Source organism: Canis lupus, chromosome 22 (genome assembly GCF_048164855.1).
Source record: "Canis lupus baileyi chromosome 22, mCanLup2.hap1, whole genome shotgun sequence".
Lineage (NCBI taxonomy): Eukaryota > Metazoa > Chordata > Mammalia > Carnivora > Canidae > Canis > Canis lupus.
In genome coordinates, this window is record NC_132859.1 from 40,845,939 (window position 1) to 40,864,865 (window position 18,927).

The window sequence follows — 18,927 nt, forward strand, 5'->3', positions numbered from 1 at the left end:
CTGGTCAAAAAAAAACCTCATGTAGATAGGATATGATTTTATGAGAGACAAATACATGTGTTTAAATTTTTCAATAGAATACAACACTTTCTGAAAGGGAATGAAGGGTTTATAAAACAAGGCCTTTCAAATCTTCCCTCACAGGTGGCTCCCCATCCCTGTTCATACCTGGACCGACTGTGGGGATCATACGAGCTGCTCCTGGATCTGCTCCTGCTGGATGTCCTAATATGAATCACATGAGGGACTATCATCTTGTAGGTCAGGATAGGCCATATCAAAAATCTAGACATTTCTTAACCATCAAGGAAAAAACACCATGAAATCCAGTAGCTGTATCTACTTCATTTATCAAAAGAACACTGGATTTTTTTAAAAAAAGCATGTTGGATTTCATTAGAAAGATTACCTGAGAGGCGAAAGAGGGTTTGATGAAGCTGGGAGAACATGGGTCCCACATGCTCCACCCTGTGGCCTCTTATTAACAAATCAATCCTCTTATCCCAGTCCTAAACCCAAGCCAAGAGGTGACTGCAGATGTGAACTGAGGTCAAAGAAGATATACTGGAGGGAGGGGGAGATGGTGGGCAGAGCTTTTTTTTTTAAAAAGATTTTTTATTTATTTATTCATGAGAGACAGAGAGAGGGGCAGAGACACAGGCAGAGGGAGAAGCAGGCTGCATGCAGGAAGCCCGATGTGGGACTCGATCCCGGGATTCCAGGATCACGCCCTAGGCCAAAGGTAGGCCTAAACTGCTAAGCCACCCGGGGATCCCTGGGCAGGGCCTCTTAAAGATTTCTACTGCTTCTTTCCTCACTCTGAGAAAAGCCAGTGAGAATCTGACAGTTCCTAGAAAGAAACAACTAGACAAGACAATAGGCCTGTCTGGTATTCAGTGATGGTAGGATTCTTTTCATTGGCTCCCACCACTCTGCCTGTGCAGCCCTTGAAAAGCAGACAAAATAAATAAATAAAATAAAAAATAAAAATAAATAAAAGAAAAAAGAAAAGCAGACAGGATGCAGACCACATGGTAGGGTCGGTTCCCCACACTCACCTATGACTTTTGTAACTGCGGTAGGAACTGCTCCGGCTTCTTGTGCGGCCTCTGCTGTACCATCCTCTGCTCCGACTTCTAGAATAGCTTCTTGATCTACAATGAAGAGTGAAAAAATATATTAACTCACCATGCTGTTCAAACAATTACTAGTAGGATAGGAAGGGGAGAATACAACCAAAGGAAAGGCCATTCACAAACACTTCATACTAGGTTTGACAATGACAGCTTATGAGGGTTTAAACTGAATGGAATGGAATGTGGGCAGCCCAGGTGGCTCAGTAGTTTAGCGCCGCCTTCAGCCCAGGACGTGATCCTGGAGACCTGGGATCAAGTCCCACATCGGGCTCCCTGTGTGGGGCCTGCTTCTCCCTCTACCTTGTGTCTCTGCCTCTCTCTGTGTCTCTCATGAATAAGTAAAATCTTTAAAAAATAAACAAACTGAATGGAATGCAATAAACCAGAAAAGGCTGGTAAAGGTATGTTCACTGGAGCTTTATCTGGAAGACCAGAAGAAGAAACAATCTCCATTAATGATAGAATTGGGGGGGCCCACAAATATACAGTAAAATATTCTCAAGTAGGAAAATGAATGAAGTACATCAACACAGACGTCGCCTGGACATAATGCTGAGTGAAAAATGCACAGACAGAACGCGTATGTAGGTATGTACGCAAGTATGTAGGTATATATCTGTAAAGATTTTGTTTGAAGACATGCAAAAACATTGTATACAGATAGAAGTATCTGTGCCAAATCTAAAGAACAACAACAAAACTACAACAAAAGTTTAGAATAATGTTTAATTCTAGGAGAGAAGAAAGTAGGGTGGCACTGGGTAGGGATATATCAGGTATGTCAAAGCTCTGTTTTTTAAAAACTAGATGACATAATGTGAAATATTATTTATACCTAATCATTTAAAAAATCTACTTAATATTTAATAAAACAAGTAGTGCAATTCCACCCCTTGGCATTCCCTCGGCTCCCCACTCTTCTTCAACCTTCTACCTGTCATGACAGAACAAGACCCCTGTGTCTAGGCTACTTATGTAACATCTTCATAGGCTTTATTTTATTCACTACATTGTACTCATGTTTTAGAAGACATGCTCTGCTTCTAGTTTATCTACAAGAGAAAGAATTATGTTATGTTCTAATAAGACTCTAGTCGTTTACTCAACAAATAATTACAGAGCAGATTCTGTGAGGTAACTGAAAGATAAGTAGGAAATGGTCCCAGACTTGAGTTCAGTCTAGTAGCAGAGTCACAGCCAGGTGAGTAACCAAAAGAGGGAGTAAAGGTTAACTGTCTAGTCTACTACCCATCAGCTGCATAACTTAAAGCAAATTCCTTAGGCTTTCTAACCCTGTCTTTATTTATAAAATGAAATGCGACCCACCCCAAAGGCAGCGGCAGGAAGCTAAATGAGGGTGGCCAGCATCACCAACAGCACAGAACTGTCAAAGCACGAATGGCAGGCAGATGTTAAGCAGACAGGAATAGCTCAATAGCTGCCTGCGTCTAGGAACATGAACCTAGAAAGAAAAGGCCAGGATTCAGCAGCTCTTTGGGCCTGCTGGGAGTCAGGGCAAGAGGAGGAAGAAGGGCCCACAACACAGGCATTGAATGGTCTGAGAGGGTCGAGGAGAGCTAGCAGCAGGTTCCAGAAAGATGGAAAGGATGGCAAACATGCCCTGGCACTCATGCGAAGTACCTGAAAATAGCCCTTTTAGGAAGAAGCGGGGGAGGGAAGCACAGAAGACAGACTGCAAGCAACTAAAGAGTAAATGGGAGACAGCTGTTACAGATGGCAAGCATTGGTTCCTATTTTTAAAGAAATTCCGGTGAGAAAGGGAAGACAAATAGCTAAAAAGGGGGGAGAAAAACCCCAAAGATTCTTACTATATTTTAGGGTCAAGTGACGAAAAACAAATACACATTCGAGATATGAGCAATTAAGATAGTGAGGTGTAAACCATGAAATATTTACAAGGAAAAGAAAAAAGGAATACAAATTACTTACTAGCTTCATATCATCAACCTAATTTCTTTAGTTTGTAAAAATTCTCATTCTCTGCACTGTCCAACCTATGCTGATGACAAAAGTTAGATGCAGCTTGAACCAAAATAAATAAATCTAAAGACGATCATTTTTACCACAGCCTCCCTGCTAACCCTCAAAATAAAGATCAACTAGATGCAGGTGTTAGGCAAGTAACTTTGCCTCTCACCTCCCACTAGTGTAAAATGGAGGGTTGGATTAATGATCTTTAAATCCTACATAATTCTGTAAATTCAGGATTCCCTTCGAAGGCATCTTTGAGAGGCGGGAGAGCAGCGTCACACCGACAAGGAGAGAAACTTGCCACCTATCATGGCAACTCCTTTCTGTTACCAGAGAGCTTTAAGTGACAAATAATAGTTTTTGACACTGAACCTAAATTTCTTCACCTAAAATCCCCACTTCCTATGTCCTCAAACTGGCTCTCTTAGCCACAGAGCACAAGACTACCCCCTTACTCCCTTCCAGATTTTTGGAAAGAGTGATCTTGTCCCTAATTTTGATGTTCTTCCAAGTTACACAGTAATAAACGCTCCTTGGGGGAGACAAAAGAGAATACATTGCTCACCGGTAAGATGATGTAGAGCTTCGTGATCGACTTCTTGAGTGACTGTAGGAGACAGACCTTGTTCTGTGTCTTGATTTGGTTTCAGATTTACTTCGAGATCTGCTTGGACTCCTGGACTGGCTATCCCCATCCCGACTAGGTGTCTGCTCATCACTTGAACTCTCCTGATTCCTTGGCCTCCGGTTTAAGCGTGCTGTCTTTCTTACTTCATCAAAGAGAGACCCAGGCCGAACTTTATTTTTGCTTTTAATTTCTATCCTCAGGCCTTGTGGCTTCATGTCAGGTGCAGTAGTCAATGCCTTTACCTCCACAGTGCTGGATGTGGGAGCAGTTGGTGGCGCCAGGTTCCCCACACCCTGCAGGGGCTTCCATTTGTTATCCATGAGACTGATCTGGCTCTTCTCTGCCACCTCTCTCTTCACAGTGCTTTCTATAGTGCTGGCCAAGCTAGCAGGGCTGCTGTCCTGTTTCCCCACATCCCCCATTGCTTGACTTTCGGACATACTGCTCTCCTGTTTTGACTCCTCTGTCTCAGGATGCTCTGTGTGCATATCCTGTTTTAGAACAATGTTTACGTCTGCGGTAGCAAGCCTTGAATTCCCTAGAGGGGATGCCTCCTTTGCTGGGGAACTCCTATCGGGAGTACAGATCTCCATGTTGTCATCTGTCTGCAGCACATCCTCCACTCCGCTTGGGACACTTTCTGCAATAGGCTGAATGTTGGAGGGAGAAGCAGTGACATTCTCCTCAGTAGTTAAGGCTGTGGGAGAAGCACTGAGTTTAGTATCCTCTTTAGCAGGCTGATCCATATCCGAAGAAGTCGTGACTGGATTGCGTTTACCTGAAAAGTTGCCCTCTTCACAGGACTTCTCAGTGTGTGGAATATTTTCTTTCATGGTTTCACTGTTTTCAGAAACTTGTTTTTTCTCTTTTGCCTCCTGAGTAACTTGTTTTTCACTAATCTCCTCCTCCTCTTCCTCACCAAATTCTAGTGGAGGCTGCCAGTGAAATGCCTGTTTTCGTTTTGGAGCCTTGTGCTTTTTGTCTTTTTTCCCTTTCAGTTTCTCCTTTGCTTTTTTGGTCTGCTCTCTTTTAAGAGTTTCCTTTGACCCATGTTTGCGCTTCCGTGCCTTTCTTCTAGTGTTTTCTGAATTGGAATAGGACCCCTCAGAATCAGAGGTCGAAGACTGCTGCTTACTTGATTTCCAAGCACCATTACCATCAGGCAGCGAAGCACTTGCTGAAGACTTTGTTGCAGGTTTGGCTTTGCTGTGAATTTCACCAAACTCTGACTCAGAATCTGATGTAGCCTCACCTTCCTCCTTATCAGAAGATGGCCGGGAAATATTTTTACTGTTTTTTGTTATATCTCGTTCAGAATTTGACCCAGAGTCCCACTTACTCCCAGCATAATTTTTCCTTTTGGGCTTACTGCCATTTCTAAGGTGATCAGAAAGATTCTCTCTCAAGACTCTTTTCTTTGAACGAGGGCATTCCTGTTCAGGCTTAGATTTCTCTTCATCTCTGTTCTTCTCTTGCTTATTGTTCATTTCCATTTGGACTTGCTTCTCTTTTTCCTGGGCTGACTGTGTAACCTGAACACTTGACTGGTCACTGTCTGAAGAATAATCTAAAGATGACCTGCTTTCACTATACTTTCTCTGACTTGAAGACTTGTCTCTGTTTTTCACATATTTATGGTGAAGTCTCTTTTCAGAGCTGCCGCTGTGCCTCTTACTTGAAGTGTTATTTTTTTTCCCGTTGGATCTAAATTTTCTCTTGGCTTTTCTTCCATCATCACTGCTAACAGAAGAGTATGACGAGGATCTACTACACTGTGAACGATCACTGTATTTATTTCGTGAATGAGATCTAGAGGAGGCAGACCTAGATCTTGAATGTGAACTAGCAAGACTTCGTGACCTTGTGTATGATCTGGAATAAGATCTACTCCTAGAAGATCTGCTCCTTGACCTTGGTGAACTTTCCGAGCTTCTATCACTGTACTTTGAATAAGCACTCCGATCACTTTCTGAATTTTTTTCTCTCTTATGGTAGGATGATGAACTTCCAGTCTCTTTAATATTTGCTAAACTGTAAGTGCTTTGGAGAGGCAGCAAATGGGTTGTTTTAGCTTTCATTTCCTGAATTCGCTCATAAGAGGGCTTCCAGGGTTTCTGTCCAGGCTTCCACCTTGAAGGAGGGGGACTGTCACTCAATGGTATTACAGGAATATTTTCTGCCACCACTGGTTGTACTATGACGTTTTCATTTTGTGGTGCTGTTGCTCTTAAGGGTTCTGTTTTAACTGCTTTACTTTCACTTAACTGAGAGGTTGTTCTTCTTGGTGATTTTGATGTTGTCCTTTGGTGCCCTGACTTGGAAGTAGATCTGGACTTTGATCTACTTCGAGAATGTGATGAGGATTTTGAGGGAGTCCTTGATCTTGAGCTTCCTCTAGAATAAGACTGCGAGTGAGATTTAGATCTGTAGGAGTCTCTGCTGGAATGGGTTGAAGAGCTCTGGTCATCCTTATCAGATTTAGACCAGTCCCTCTTTGAGGAGTGATGAGATGATAACGAGGAAGAACGAGATCTCCTTTCTCTGTCACAAGAGGATTTCATTCGTCGGGTGGAAGATTTTGAGGATTCTATGTCTGATGGTACAATAATCCTTCTCTTCTTAGTCTGCTTGTGTCTTCTGCAATGTTTCTGCTTTTTAGTTTTCTTTTTATGTTTAACTTTTTTCTCTTTCCTGCGTTTTTTATGGTGACCATCAGAGTGCCTTGCTGTACTAAGGTCTGAATAATATCCATTATAAGACCACGACCTGGATCTCTGGGACAAACTTCTCTCATCCCATCGGCTCGAACAGGGATCACTTAATCTATGGAAAAGGATATAAAATGCATGGTTATTTACAAGCATGTTTTCTATGCTTTAAATTGAAATACACATTTGTTGTCAATACAGATGCATTGACAAAAGCCTAAAGAGCAAATTACTCCATCAACACCTGAAGTACGTATAGGAAGGATAAACCAAAGGGTATGGATAGGCCTCCTCTTGACCTATAATTTCAGAGAAATGCTGAAACTGCTGACAACTACTAGCAGATTCACTTATAAAAGGATATATTTTTTTTTAACTAAGCAAAAAGATTTCAAATTTCACAGAAAAACAGTTCTGGAAGCCAAACCAAACCAATTCATCATAAGAGCACTAGTGACAGAGCTCCTTGGCCAGGTAGGATCTGTTCATGACCCTCTGCTTCCGGGAACAATTTTTGAGGGAGAGTCCAATCAAGTTCCCAAACAATTCTGTTGATTTCCTGCAGATACAGGACAGCTGCCTGACCTTTATAAAAGAAGCCTCTTAAGAAGCTAACATGGCTGTTATTTTATTTCAGCTTCACAGTAATCAAGACTTTCTCTTAAGGTTTAATTACTTACTACAGAAACTGAGGAAAAAGCACATGAAAATAGATGCAGACTTGGTAATGGGTAGTGTCAGGGCTCAACATTAAGAGTTCTCTGTATCACTGTGTCTAAATCACTCTCACACAACAGACGCATTATCTTTTTTTCCCTCTTCCAACTTCTAACCATTCTACTGGACACCCACAGAAGAGTAGAGACTACTACCATGAACAATTATAGAGGATCCCACTGGTGTATTTTTCACTAGCTATTCTGGAGCCAGCCCCATTTCAACAATGGCTATTCCCCTGTGGGGTATTATTGAGGGTAAGAGATGGTATACTTCTAAAGAACCAACAGTCCTCGGGGTCAGAAGTTAATGCACATGCTAGGTACAGATTTTCCTACCTACTAATTCATTCATCAATGACTAAGAGACCTGGCTAGAAAAGGATCTGCTATATGATTTTTAAGTCCTGATTATTTCTAAAATTGAACAAGGGTATCTCTGATTTAGTAGTTTTACAGCTTTGGGAGGGAAAACAGAATTTTGATTTATTTTCTATTTTTATTTTTAAAAGATTTTATTTATTCATGAGAACACAAAGAGAGAAAGAGGCAGAGAGAGAAGCAGACTCCATGCAGGGAGCCTGATGTGGGACTCGATCCTGGGACTCCAGGATCACGCCCTGGGCCAAAGGCAGGCAATCAACTGCTGAACCACCCAGGCGTCCCCAGAATTTTTATTTAAAAGCATCCTGAAGCCAATCAGCCCTCCTACTTAATAGCTCTCTTTCTGCCAAGTATTCTCAAATGTATTCTTTGGTCATGGTCTAACTTTAATGTTAAGTCTTTCATGAAAAGTCCAGAAGTAAGTCTCTAGCCTCTTAACACTTAAAATATAGTAGTAACAGGACTGTGCTCATACTTAAAGCTCTTACTTATCTCCTTTACTCCATTTTTCTCCACTAGGTGGTCTGTATGCTCTTAATCTTTGCATTTCCTCTTTCCAGTGAGGAGGAGTTTCACTGCTATCATCATCATCTGATTCAGAACATGATCTTGATCTTGGAGGTGTGTGATAGCGCTTCAAAAACAAAGATAGGAATAACTGTTTCGATAATACCTCTCAATTACAATCTGCTATAGGACAGAGTTAGGTATAAGACCCAATCTCAGATGCCATTCAAAAGAAATAATGATTAAAGTACAAAAGAGGATATGAAGTTATGCCAAACATAAAAGAGACTAAAAAAAATGGGATTTTTTTCTTTAAGTCTTAATGGTTGCATTCATTAGCCTAGATTATTCAACATACTAAGATTTCTCAACATACTCACTGTTTCACATATCATTTCATATTTAAAATACAGCAAATAAATTTTGCTCTACTAGCAATATACCTACAGAGAATAAAACTAACTCCTTGAACAGATCTTGGATTTTACCTAAAATTAAAGCTAGGATTTTGCCTATACTACCTTAGATACGTAATTTGAAAAAAAAGAAGTCTTATTAACACACATACAATTGTGCCCCTTCCTTTAATCTTCCGTCCAGATTTTGATACAGAAGGTTTCTGATCACTTACAATGGGTGTAACATCAGGAATCTTCCTGGAAAAGAAGATTGAAAATTTAAAATAAGCAAATGCTCGGCAGTTTTCTCAATATTTAAATGCAGGAAAAAAATTTAAATGCAGAATTTATACTCCTATTAAAAAAATCATTTTATTTAGATCCAACACTTTTGTAGAACGAGGCACTCCATATAATCTGATTTTCTAGGCAAACTTTTTAAATGTCAAACCTTAAAAAAAAAAAAGTAACCCAAAAATGGGTAGTGATACTATGTATCTTTTTAAGCACAGAACTACTTTTAAACAAAATCCCTCTTTACATGTCTCTTGTCAAAACAGTGATGTTCTAAAGGAATCCTGAGATATTTGACTCTGATGCTCCAATTGTGTTTTTAAAACCATATTTTATTCTATATTTTTAATAAATCTTTTGTCTTCCCCCCACTCTACAAGCTGCCCCTCTGTCAATGCTCTGAATCTGCAGCCTTGTGGTAATTCTAAGAGTATAGTTTTTGTGGCAACTATTGTCCTCCATGCATGAGAAATCTTCATACCTCAAGTTTTTTATGTTATTAACATAATGGCTAGCTTTTATGGAGTACTTACTATGTGTCAGACATTATGTTAAGCATTTTTAACATAATTGAGTAAAATGTATATAATGTAAAATTGGCCTTTTTAGCCATTATTTTTAAGATTTTATTTATTTTTCATAAGAGACACACAGAGAGAGGCAGAGACATAGGCAGAGGGAGAAGCAGGCTCCATGTAGGGAGCCCAATGCGGTACTCGATCCCGGATCCCAGGATCAGACCCTAAGCTAAAGGTACAGATGCTCAACCCCTGAGCCACCCAGGCATCCATCCCATTTTAGCCATTTTTAAGTGTAAAGTTCATATTTATATTCATGTTGTACAACCATCACTACTATCTTTCCCAAACTTTTTCATTACCCCAAACCCAAACTCTACCCATTAAGGAATCTGTCCCCACCCACCCCCACCCCCATGAGCTCTCTCAGCCTCTAGTAATCTCTAATTCATGGCCAGGGAACATTCCATTGTATGTACACATCACATTGTGTATTCAACCAACTTGGGATCTGTCTTTTCCTTTTCGCTATTGTTGAGTATACTGCAATAAGCACTGGCATACAAGTATCTGTTTGATTTTTTTTTTTAAGATTTTATTTATTTTTCATAAGAGACACACAGAGAGAGGCAGAGACATAGGCAGAGGGAGAAGCAGGCTCCATGTAGGGAGCCCAATGCGGGACTCAATCCCAGATCCCAGGATCACGACCTGAGCCAAAGGCAGATGCTCAACCACTGAGCCACCTAGGCGTCTCTCCGTTTGATTTTCTATTTTCAATTCTTTTGGATATATACCTACCTATGGAACTGCTCAGTTACATAGTAAATCTATGTTTAACTTTTTGAGGAACCACCAGACCATTTTCTACAATGTCTGAATCATTTTAGACTACTGCCACCAATGTATAAGGATTCCAATTTCTCCATATCCTTGCTGACACTAGTTTTCTTGGTTATTGTTTTAAATTATAGCCATCTTGGTAGGTGAGTATTATCTCACTGTGGGTGTAGTTTGTATTTCTCTAATGACTAATGCTGATGTTAAGCATCCTTTCATGTGCTTACTGGCCATCTGTATGAAACAACTATTGAAGTGCTGTGCCTATTTTTAAATTGAGTTGTCTTTTTGTTATAGTTGTCCATACTTCTGGTGCCAATTGTAAGAATTCACTGCTAAACCCAAGGACTTAAAAATTTACGCCTATATTTTCTAAGAGTTTTACAGTTTTAGTTCTTATGTTGAGGGTCATGGACTCATTTTAATTTTTGTATATGACGTGAGGTAGGGGTCTAGCGTTACTCTGTTACAGGTGGAAATCCAGTTATTCCAGTACCATTTATTGAAGAGGCAGACTTCTTTCTCCACTGAGTGGACTCTGCATCCTTTTCTAAAATCACCTGGCTATCCATACTGGTACAGGTTTATTTCTGGACTCTCAATTTTATCCCATCGGTCTATATATGTATCTTTATGCCAGTACCATACTATTTTGATGACTGCTGCTTTAAGTTTTGAAAACAAGAAATACAAATGCTCCAACTTTGTCCTTTTCAAGACGGTCTTAGCTATTTGAGGCCCCCTGGATTCCATTTGATTTGATATTGACTTTTCCACTTCTGCAAAAAGGCTGTTGCAACTTGGTAGAGATTGCATTGAATCCAAAGCTTGCTTTGGAGAGTACTGATATCTTAACAATTTTAAGTCTTCCAACCCATGAACATGCAACATCTTTCCATTAATTTACATCTAATATTTTGTAATTTTCATTGTACAAACCTTTCACCTCTTTATTCCTAAGTATTTCATTCTTTTAGATGTTGTTTTAAGTAGAATTGCTTTCTTAATTCCCGTTTCATATTGTACATTGCTGGTTAACAAGCACTTTATAAAGGCATTAGCTCACTGAATTCTCATAACACTATGAGGTAGGTACTATTAGCATCTTCATTTTAAACATAGAGAATTTTAAGGGGGCTACAAATCTTGCACAAAGTCAGAAAGAAATGCAACTTGACTCTTAAAGCCAATGCACAGGATTTGCTAAGGCTCTAGGAAGCAGGCTCCAGATAAACATACTAATGTTACTGTAAGAGTCTTAACTACAAAGTATACATATAGTTTTTTCAGTCATTTCATGACATTACTTAATTCTCACAATGAGGTAAGTAAGTACTTGTGGTACACAACCAATAACCCCATTTTCCTCATGAAGAAAAAGCACTGATCCTGCCTACATGTGTTCAGCAAAAATTAATGTTTACATGGGAACCTTTTAGATACTGATTCAATGTGACCACTCTCTACCTCCTCCCCACAGCATTCTGATTTGATTTGCTGTATGGCCCAGAAATTGATATTCTTAAAAGCCTGCAAATTATCCTAACGTGCAGCTAAGGTTGAGAACAAATAAACTAGAGCCAAATGTGGAACCCAAATTCTGCTAAGCAAATTACAAGGGATATGAGCTTAACTGCTGGTGTATCAGTAAGGTGGCTGACAGCCCCTGCTTCTTATCCTTGCATATACTGATTTCTTTTTTATTTATTTATTTATTCATAAGAGACACACATGGAGAGAGAGAGGCAGAGACATAGGCAGAGGGAGAAGCAGGCTCCTCACAGGGAGCCTGATGTGGAACTTGATCCCAGATCCGGGATCATGTCTTTAGCCGAAGGCGTCAGACGCTCAACCAGAGCCACCCAGGTGTCCTGCATATACTGATTTCTTGAAGGACACTTCATTATAGCTCTCAAACAACTGATGAAAATCTCAAAGATCCTAATAAAATAATTGTGCTATCTTTGCATGAAACAACTACCAGCCAATTATGATTTAAAACAATTCTGCATAAAATAACTTCCAAAGATGTTATGTGACCAAACAAAATTATCAGCACTTTTCAATCACAAATGCAATTACTCCTTTAGCAATACCAGATAACAAAGGTCAGCAAAGTTTTTATGAAAAGAATCTGAAAAAAAAAAAAAAAAAAAAGAATCTGAGAGTAAGTATTTTAGGATTGGTAGGCCAAGAAGAAAATTAAGGTTATTATTTAGGTACTTAGATAAGAAGAAAGAAAATAAATTTTCACTAATGTTTTATCAATGAAATATGAAATATGATAAGAGTATTATTTCTTTGTAATAAAGATCTACTAACAAGAGGAACGGAGTTCTTTGGGGGGGGGGCTGAATAACATTTCACTTAATTAGGGTTCATAGTGTTGTCTATCAAAATAGATAATGCTGTTCATCTGGTAACGCTGACCTGTAATGAGACTGTACATATTTTATCTTTAAAAATATTTTTTTTCGGGGATCCCTGGGTGGCGCAGCGGTTTGGCGCCTGTCTTTGGCCCAGGGCGCGATCCTGGAGACCCGGGATCGAATCCCACATCGGGCTCCCGGTGCATGGAGCCTGCTTCTCCCTCTGCCTGTGTCTCTGCCTCTCTCTCTCTGTGACTATCATAAATAAATAAAAAATTTATAAAAAAAAAAAAAAATATTTTTTTTCATTTATAGCGGTTGTGTGTCTAGTACCTGAAATACCAGAGAGCTGTAATAGCATCACTGTGATGCATAGTGCACCAAGTAATAGTGTAAGGCAACAGAGCACCACATACAAACTCTGCTACAACTACTCAAGTCTGCTGTTGTAGCACAGAAACAGCCCTTTCTTATTTTCTTATACTGAACAAATGTATGTGGCTGTGTTCCACTAAAACTTACTTCATGCACACTGAAAACTGAGTTTCATATAATTATCACATGTCACAAACTACTACTCTCCTTTTTTTTCTACAAACATTTAATCATGTTTTACCTCACAGGCTGTACAAAAATAGGCAATAGGCCAAATGTGGCCCATGGACAACACCTGCCATGACAGAGAAACTGCCCTTTCAAGTTTCCTACCTGCTGAAAGCCAAATAGATTTGATCAGTGAACTTGGTGTCTTGTATTTTAAGAAAGAAGGATCCCACTAAAATTTATTAACAAGCCAGAATTTTTAAAAATGAAAACATCAGCATGTTAATAAGCTTTTAATGCAAAGATATATCCCATTTTCTAACAGCTGTTTGAGATGAGACAATACTAGGCTTTAAAAGTGTTTAATCAATTACATGATAACCTTATGTAGATACCTGTCTGTAAACAGGGACATGTGCATAACTTCTCAGCATTCAACAGAACTCTTCATAGGGAACTTACCAATGATACGCCACATTATGGTATTTTTGTTCAAACATTTAACAATTCTAAACTTGAAGTAACACACAAAATATATTACATACTACTTTTTGAGACTAAATCTAAAGCTACACATCATCTTTCCCAATGCAGAGAGGTTATCACCCAGCAAAGCAAGTGAGCAAGTCACATATTTATGATACTAAATTATATCCCTAATCACCATGCAATTAATTTTATACTATTCAAATTGGAACATGTCTTATCATTCAATTGGCTCCAAACAGTTCAAATCACCCTCTGCTCTCACAAACCAAATCTCATCTCCAATGAAAGAGAAAGAAAAAATGAGTAATGCAGTCTTTCCAGAACTCCAAGAAGAACCTCTCCCTTGGCCAACTTGTCCAACCCCCTTTTACCAACTAGTAGAATGTGAATTCTGAAAGATAGGGTACATGTCATTCCATTAACCTGGCATCTCCCACAGTATAGTTCAAAGTGCTTTGACTAAGGGTCATGCTCAATAAATGTGTGGAACTGCAATGAGCTGATGGAATTATCATTCACAGAAATGAAAAAGAAGAGATTAATCACCATACTTACGGTTCAGGCTCCACCGTGACAAGAGGCATATCTCTTCTCAGTAAAAATCGGTTCTCAGGAACTGGAGGAATCTCCTCTGGGCGGACTACAGGCTTTTCCCTTTTAGCATTTGAATCAACTGACCTTTTTTCATTGGTATCACTCCTCTCAGAGTGACTGAGAACAAAGCATGTCACCAATTAAAATGTGCAATGTTTGCATTTCATGATAATATTAACAATAAATAACTAATAATAGCAATAAAATTGATTTGTTAACTTACAAATCTCACTCAAATGGTTTGTACAATTTTCACAAAGAGAACATATAAAGCATGAACACCTAACTAAATGCCACAGTACTAAAGTTCTAGTATGAAAACTGTCAAATGATCCCAACTTTTTAAGTTCCAAGGATTTTTTTCACCTGCAAATATATAATCTTTGATACATCTGTGCTACCCCTAGAGCAGTCAGATTTCAGATTAAAGTCCAAAAAACGCTATCGTTCTTCAACAACAGGTAATAAAGCTAAGTTTACACAATTTGCACATACTTTCCCCATCAAGGTATGTGTGTTTTTTAGATTCCCCTGGCATTTCACACTTACCCTTTTGGGCTCGTTATATGTTTATTCCTTGGCTCCTCTGAACTGCTTGCTTCCTTTCGTCTCTTTTTAGAATGTTTAACTTTTGGCCTCCTCTTATGTTTCCTTCTTCTGCTTCTCTCATGTTCAATTTCACTTTCTGAAGAAGATTCTGAAGAGGAAGAGGAATTGGAAGAGGATTCCGAGTCTTCTGAATGAGTTGGTTTCTTCCTTTTCTTCTCAAAAACTTTAAAGAAATATTAAGAATATGAGTACTGGATTTCAGTACCTTCCAGAATAGAAAATGTGACTACCTAGGTATCATAAAACATACTTTATAAACAGAAAACTAAAGACAAAATTTAAATAAACTTTTTTTCATGTTAATAATACCATTTGCTGGTGTGATTCTAAGGTAACAAAGCCCTTGCCCTCCATGAGGCCTATATTCTAGCTGGGTCAGATAAGAAAGTAAGTAACTGCAAAATATGACAAACAGTAAGTGCTAGGATAGAAACATACACACACACATACACAACCAAAAAAAAAAAAAAAAAAAACGGGAGGTAAAGGGAATAGGGAGAGTTGGGGTAATTTAAAATTACTTTCAGAGACCTGATGGAAGTGAGGTAAGGGGTCATGCAGATATCTGGATGGAGAGTGTTGCAGACAGAGGGGACAGCTAGTACAAAGGTCCCTGTGTGCCTGGTGTGTCTGAGTAAAGGTCAACATAGCTGAGACGGTGATGAATAAGGGGGAAGAGATACACAGAGAGCAGAGTGCCTTAGAAACCAAGTAGACTTTAGCTTTGGCTGACTGAGAAGGGAACCCTTGCAGAAGATCACTCTGGTTGTTATTAAGGACAGACTACAGAGGATGATCAAGAGTATAAGCAAGGAGACCAGAATTTACCAGCAGTAAATTCCTGCTGCTGAGAAAAGATTATAAAGAAGGACAGAGGTAAACGGAACAGATATGAGGCTACTGCAATCATTCAGGTAAGAGACAGCTGTGGTCTGGACAAGGCTAATAGCAGGGGGAAGTAAAAAGAAGGAAGATTTGATAAGATTTGTGGATGGCCTGGATAGAAGGTGTGATACAGATGCAACAGGGCTATTGCTATACTACTTGTATGGTTTCTCTCACTACTAAAATCCAGAAGGTATCTTTAAGTTATAGTCTTCAACATGTTTTACTTGTATCCAAGCTTCGACCACTCTACAAAAACTCTTACCATCTTTTGTTGATTTTGTGGCAAGCACCCCACAATCAATAACTCGCACATCTGCATAAGGTCTACTTGCAGCATCTGTTTTCAGATTTTCAATCTGTTCGATTACTTCAAAACCAGAAATAACTAATCCAAAGACGACATGCACCCTGTCAAAATACAAATTCAAGAAATAATTGGTTTGATGACAATTAAACCATAGGTAGTAATCATGACAACTGTTATAAATGACATGTCTACAGACCTCAATATAAAAAAAGCAGTGTTTGATGAATGAAGCAACTAGAAGGAAATTAGAATTTTTGAAATATGCTTCATAAAAGGAAAAAAAACCACAATTATTCAACTGGGCCTTAGTTTTCTGCCTAAAACAGTATTTCTTAACTATTTTATGGTAAAGAGTCTGAGAACAGTCCGATTGCACTTGATACTCAGAAACTGTTGTTACGGGGTCACTCAAGACAGCATGACTGAGAGGTCTATCCATGGGCCCAGATAAAGACCCCATTCAGTGACATGACAGCTGGGAGGTCTCAAAACTAACTAACCTGTGATTCTTAAGGAGGGGCTTGGCTGTGAGAGATTAACCCAGAGATCAAGAGTACCCCCTTGAGGTTCGCTCACAATCCAACCTGTATTGGACTGGCCACCCAACAACTCCCCAAGGTAATAAAATGTCACTCTTACCCATCCAGGTGTGGAGCAGGTTTTGTGGTACTGTGTAATAAACATCAACACAAAGATGGCAAAAACCAGGTGTTCAGGTGAACACAGCAGAAGGGTTTAAAGCACAGCATGTAGAGAACAAAGAGGTAAAGATAAAAAGATAGGGGAAAAGTTAAATGTGGCATACATCTAAACTTAAGAACTTTACAAACAGCAATAGTAGCCACTTGACTGGTTAAAAAAGATTCTCAAGATTATAACAAATTATAAAATTGTATCTCCAATATGAAGTCTATCCTTATACATATGTATGAAACAGCTTTGAAATATATGAAATACATATTAAAATTAAAGTTACTCTTGAATCCAAAACAATAACAAAAGCAAAAACAAACTCAAAAATTATCAAGATATAGAGAATAAAAAGCACTATCATCTGCCCTAAGGAAAGGAAAGTGTGATCAACACTTGGCCCCCAGCTTGAATGAATTCTTCTATTTGTTATTTCTCATACTGCATCAACCTGCATCTTATAGGTGGGCAGATGGAGATAGGACTCAGGAGTCCTGTTTTCAGAACTTCCTGCCTCTCTCACCTAAGATGAAGCTCTGCCACTCACAGCAACTCTGAAAATGCAATAGGGAGCAAACCTTTCCTTTATCAACACTTCTGACAGCAAGTAAGGTAATGATGGATAACATTATAGACACTTTAAATTTCTATGGCCCAGAAAATGCCCAACCTGCTTCTTCTACAGTTGTCACAAACGCAGATAGTCACTCTTGGGAAGCCTATGGGGTACATCTGGTTAAGAGATTTTTAACCCAGCTGTTATTTCCCATAGCATTTTCACAAATCTTCATACTATGTGATTTGCAGTGAAAAAATTCAAAAGCAGGTAACTAGACTCAGAAGTATATACTGCAAATATTTTAGTTTATAGGAATGAGAAATATAAGATTTTGAGAAGGACACTGGATATCAGGCCATGTAAAGCAGTCAATTGTACTAGAAGCTCCCATATCAATTTTTATATTCATTTTAAGGCAATTCTAAGACATGTAAGTCAACCAAACACAATTTTCACCTTGACAACGTTAAAAATCATTATTCTACAAAGAATGGTGGCATTTATACTTACATTAAGAATATTCAGTTCTGTAAAAGTACTACAGAATTTGAAAAATTGTCAATTTAAGAAGTTCCAGAATTTTAAAAGCAATCTTGAGTTTTAAAACCACAAAGTCTCAAATTCCCGTTAGAAGACTGAAGAAGTCAAAACTCAAGCTATTATAATAGTAAGTTAAAAAAAAAAAAAAAAAGAAAGAAAGAAAGAAAGAAAAAGAAGAAAATCTAGCAAGCAGGTGAGGAACTAATGTTTAAATAATTAAACCAGCATCCAGAAACTACTTTGGATAAGAACTTTTGAAGATGGAAATGTGCTTCCCATATAAGTAAAACTTTACCAAAGCACGCTTATGATAGGAAGAAATTAGTACATATGCTAGACAGTGATTCCACTGCATGAAAGATGTAAGAGGTAAAATCTGTAAAGGTAAAAATGTTCTACAACTTTAAGGGATCAATTTCAAATATGTAGCAGTGAAAACAAGGAGTGGTTTATTAATTAGGTATACTCCTTGATCTTTTCTCTCACAACTCTCAGATCTTTTGGGGAAAAGCCTACAGATTTTTCTAAAACACAGAGAACCCAATTCAATTTGCCACACTGGCTAATAGGAGTCCTGTAAAAACCACCTTACAGCAAACCTTTGGAACAAATGGTGAGATGAAAACACTCTAGCTAACTACAGTGAGGTAGCAATAAACTATTTGAGACTCAATTTGAGGATGGAATTGCTACCCTATGACAGATTCCAATTTTGTTTTAAATTCAAGTGAAAACTGAAGACAAAAAAACTTGGTCCTTGACTGCAATCGTGAAGAAAATGAAGACAAGAACATTATTTCAGGAACAAATTTCAGCTGGCCTGCTATGCCTAAACTGGTGTGAATAATTAAGCCCATCACTTGCATCCACAATTCAGGATGCAGAAATACAAATTTATACTTAAATTGCATTAGACTACATGTTAATACTGAAAGTATCTTAACAAAGAAGCCCCTTGGGGTTCTCAGCCTACATTCCAGGAGTAGAAATAACAGTGTAAAGCAGGCATACTGGCACTAAGCTAACACCAGACATGGATAAACAGAGGACACTGCCAAATGGGCAGGGAGAAATTATATACTCGGTCCAAGCTATTCAATCCTACTCAACCGGACAAAGAGATCTCATCCCACCAGCTCTTAATTGTACTAATCTTTCAAAACTATACAGTTGTTAAAGACCCATGCAGTTGATGATACATGTTCAATAAATTCAGAC

General features: G+C 38.6%; 1 protein-coding gene and 1 long non-coding RNA gene across 8 annotated transcripts in view; one reads left to right on the forward strand and one right to left on the reverse strand.

The window, feature by feature from the left end:
- The window catches only part of LOC140614186 (uncharacterized), a 23,756-nt gene extending 8,884 nt beyond the window's left edge, over positions 1–14,872 (forward strand). The window contains exon 3 of the long non-coding RNA XR_012015085.1: positions 145–14,872. This is a non-coding gene — a long non-coding RNA (uncharacterized lncRNA). The remainder of the gene's footprint in view (positions 1–144) is intronic.
- Positions 1–18,927, reverse strand: part of NKTR (natural killer cell triggering receptor) — a 52,775-nt gene that overhangs the window by 3,842 nt on the left and 30,006 nt on the right. For all 7 annotated transcript variants that reach the window (XM_072793148.1, XM_072793144.1, XM_072793147.1 and 4 more), the window contains 9 exons: positions 16,560–16,589; positions 15,876–16,021; positions 14,666–14,888; positions 14,078–14,233; positions 8,640–8,727; positions 8,053–8,198; positions 3,694–6,579; positions 1,059–1,154; positions 169–225 (listed from right to left, as the gene is read on the reverse strand). In XM_072793148.1, the coding sequence (XP_072649249.1) occupies positions 169–225; positions 1,059–1,154; positions 3,694–6,579; positions 8,053–8,198; positions 8,640–8,727; positions 14,078–14,233; positions 14,666–14,888; positions 15,876–16,021; positions 16,560–16,589 (3,828 nt within the window). The remainder of the gene's footprint in view (positions 1–168; positions 226–1,058; positions 1,155–3,693; positions 6,580–8,052; positions 8,199–8,639; positions 8,728–14,077; positions 14,234–14,665; positions 14,889–15,875; positions 16,022–16,559; positions 16,590–18,927) is intronic.